Source organism: Jaculus jaculus, chromosome 8 (assembly GCF_020740685.1).
Source record: "Jaculus jaculus isolate mJacJac1 chromosome 8, mJacJac1.mat.Y.cur, whole genome shotgun sequence".
NCBI classification, from domain to species: Eukaryota; Metazoa; Chordata; class Mammalia; order Rodentia; family Dipodidae; genus Jaculus; species Jaculus jaculus.
This window is the reverse complement of record NC_059109.1, coordinates 13,542,183-13,545,919: the sequence shown is the minus strand read 5'-3', so window position 1 is coordinate 13,545,919 and position 3,737 is coordinate 13,542,183. Positions and strand designations below refer to the sequence as shown.

The 3,737-nt window shown below is 44.3% G+C and overlaps 1 protein-coding gene across 1 annotated transcript; it reads left to right on the top strand.

The window, feature by feature from the left end:
• The first annotated feature begins 2,010 nt into the window (after nt 1-2,010).
• Nucleotides 2,011-3,294, top strand: Pgk2 (phosphoglycerate kinase 2). The gene has a single exon (XM_004649725.2). It carries the CDS (start codon nt 2,011-2,013, stop codon nt 3,292-3,294), a length of 1,284 nt encoding a protein of 427 aa, XP_004649782.2.
• The last annotated feature ends 443 nt before the right edge of the window (nt 3,295-3,737 follow it).

The window sequence follows — 3,737 nt, the reverse complement described above, 5'->3', positions numbered from 1 at the left end:
CAGCTAAGCTTATTAATTTTGACAGGTATGGAGAAGCAGATATCTGTCCCTCCAGCACCACACAGAAAAGGTGTTGGTAGCACACAAAATATCTCCAGAGCTTCCCCATGATAGTTAATAATTCTCTCTCGCTCTAACATGTGACAAATGCTGAGCTGTTTTCTAACCTTATACTTCTTATCTGTTTCCAAATGTCATGTGAATGGAATTATGTCTCATCCCTGGCTTTGTTGAGGTAGCAAGATATATTTAAGTTCCAACTAAGATTTTGTTGTACAAAATAGCATATTTTTGTTATATATTCTATCATATGAGTCTGTTATACTTTATACACTCACCACTTGAAATTTATATAATTGTTAATAAATTTATTCTAAATATCTGCATACAGAAATTTGAAGGAATATGGGCTTCTTATGTATTTGGATAAACACTAATGGATATTGCTGATGACTCAGATAGTAGGTTTATATTCATATATAAGTGTCAGATTTTTGGATAGCAATTTTACAATGAGCACAGTAAAATCAGTGATAAATTAAATCAATAAAAATGAGTTGAATTTCTGGGTAATAAATAAAATCAATACAAAGGAATTAAGTGGTATGTTTCATCTTTTAATGTTTCTAAGAAATGCCAAATTACTTTCTAAAGAGCCAGCACTATTTCACATTCATACCACTGCTATGCATGGATTTGAATTTGTCCACATGGTTGTAAGTGTTTGCTCACAGACATTCTGGCAGTGGCTCCTGAAATGCAATGCTGTGGAACCTTGACTCGACATAGTTACTTCATATAACTAGTGGAAAAGATTGAAGAAACTGCCAAAAAAAAAAAAAAAAACAGTTTTTGTTATTCAACCTATCAGTCAAATATAATTGCCCTTTCACTTTCAATAGTATTTTTCACCACAAGAAATGAACAACCCGGGGCTGGAGAGATGGCTTAGCGGTTAAGCGCTTGCCTGTGAAGCCTAAGGACCCCGGTTCGAGGCTCGATTCCCCAGGACCCACGTTAGCCAGATGCACAAGGGGGCGCACGTGTCTGGAGTTTGTTTGTCGTGGCTGGAGGCCCTGGCGCGCCCATTCTCTCTCTCTGCTCTTCTCTCTCTCTGTCACTCTCAAATAAATAAATAAAAATGAACAAAATTTTTTTAAAAATTATAAAAAAAAGAAATGAACAACCCTTTTCAGCTTGATTTCTGAGTTGTGCAAGTTTGAAGGAAAGACTTAGAAGAGCAAAGTTACGAGGCACAGTCATGAGTTTGTGACCAGTATATTCTTACTGATACTGTCTTTTCCCCTGATCCTCCAAAAATGGAATATATATATATACACACACACACATACACACATACATACATATACATATGTGTATATGTGTATATATATATATATGTGTATATATATATATATATATATATATATATAGTTAATTCCCATATCAAACCAGAATATATCTTAATCCGAAGTCTAACAGCAAGCCTTGCTAATCTACAGAGATATATATGGGGGGGGGGCAGTCCCCTAGTACGCTTCCTTTAAATAAGATTTCCAACTTCCTTGTATCAAGCATGCAGAGGACTTTATACGTCAATACAATTAGAGATTAGATGTGGGGAACGACTATGCACGACTTTTGGTAGACTTGATTTGAAGAACAATTTTTGAAAAGGGGAGGCGTGAAAAAAAAAAAAAACACACACACACACACATCAGAGGTTTTCCATTTCCCCAGCTCTATCCGGAAGCCCTGGCTTCTTCCTTCCTCAGCCCGGGAGCTGGAGGTTGAGCCTGCCCCGCTCTCCAAGCTCAGACTGACAGGACCACGGACCAATGACAGAGCTGGATTTCCCTTCCTCCGCCTCACAATGGCTGTCTCGAGGAGGGGGTGGGACAAAGCCCCGGGCGTTAAAACATCGCCAGCCTCCGAGCCTCCCAGCGGCCAGGAAGGTGGTTCTGAGCCTCCGCGGTCCAGGGCTCCGCCTGTGCCCTCCACTCTGTCAAGATGTCTCTCTGTAAGAAGATGACGCTGGATAAAGTGGATGTTAAGGGGAAGCGAGTGATCATGAGGGTCGACTTCAACGTCCCCATGAAGCAGAACCAGATCACGAACAACCAGAGGATCAAGGAGACCATCCCAAGCCTCAAATACTGCCTGGACAATGGTGCCAAGTCGGTCGTCCTCATGAGTCACCTTGGCCGGCCGGATGGTGTGCCCATGCCGGACAAGTACTCCTTAAATCCCGTGGCCGCCGAGCTGAAGTCTTTGCTGGGCATCGACGTGCTCTTCCTGAACGACTGCGTGGGCCCAGAAGTGGAGAAAGCCTGCGCCAACCCGCCCCAAGGCTCGGTCATCTTGCTGGAGAACTTGCGCTTTCACGTCGAGGAAGAAGGGAAGGGCCAGGACCCTTCCGGAAAGAAGATCAAGGCTGACCCAGAGAAAGTGAAAGCTTTCCGGGAGTCCCTCTCCAAGCTCGGGGACATCTACGTCAATGACGCCTTTGGCACTGCGCACCGCGCTCACAGCTCCATGGTCGGCGTGAATTTGCCCATAAAGGCGTCGGGGTTCCTCATGAAGAAAGAACTGGATTACTTTGCCAAAGCCTTGGAACACCCAGAGAGACCCTTCCTGGCCATCCTCGGTGGAGCCAAAGTGGCAGACAAGATCCAGCTCATCAAAAACATGCTGGACAAGGTCAATTTCATGATCATTGGTGGCGGGATGGCCTACACCTTCCTCAAGGTGCTCCAGAACATGGAGATTGGCTCGTCCCTGTTCGACGAAGAGGGCGCCAAGATTGTCAAAGAGATCATGGCCAAAGCAGAAAAGAACCAGGTGAAGATGACCTTTCCGGTTGACTTCGTCACTGCCAACAAGTTCGAGGAGAATGCCGAGGTTGGACAAGCCACCGTGCAGTCCGGCATCCCTGCCGGCTGGATGGGTTTGGACTGTGGTCCTGAGAGCATCAAACTGAACGCCCAGATTGTGGCCCAGGCGAAGCTGATTGTCTGGAATGGACCTCTAGGGGTATTTGAGTGGGATGCGTTTGCGAAGGGAACCAAAGCTCTTATGGACGAGGTCGTGAAAGCCACTTCCAGGGGCTGCATTACCATTATAGGGGGTGGAGACACTGCCACCTGCTGCGCCAAATGGGGCACTGAAAACAATGTCAGCCACGTGAGCACTGGAGGCGGGGCCAGCCTTGAGCTTCTGGAAGGGAAAGTCCTGCCTGGAGTAGATGCCCTCACCAGTTTGGAGGGGCCAGCATATTGCCCCGACAACAATTAACCCATCTTAGTCCTGTTACATCTCCATTTATCTTGGTTAATGTCTGCCACATATCAAGAGCCAGGTAATGTGCAGGCAGGGGGCCTTCAGTAACTCATAACATCAGCAAACCAGTTTGATTCGTGTTAGTTATGTCATGCATGTACCTACTGTGCTACGTTGGGAGGTAACATCCTTAACATCTGTTAAAGTGAGGTGAATAACTGAATCTTTTGTTGTTGTTCTTATTGTTACAGTCAAGTTATTTCTCTGTCTGAAACAAAGAAACAAGATAAAACCAGTTACTGGGGGAAATTGGGTAAAGGTTGACAAAGGGTTAAACAATGAGATTGTTCAAACAAGCAGAAAAATAATCACACGTCCAGGGAGCATATGCATAATTAGAACTCTGCTAAGAGAAATTTTATTTCTAAGTAAGAAAAAAATAAATAAAACAAAAAATA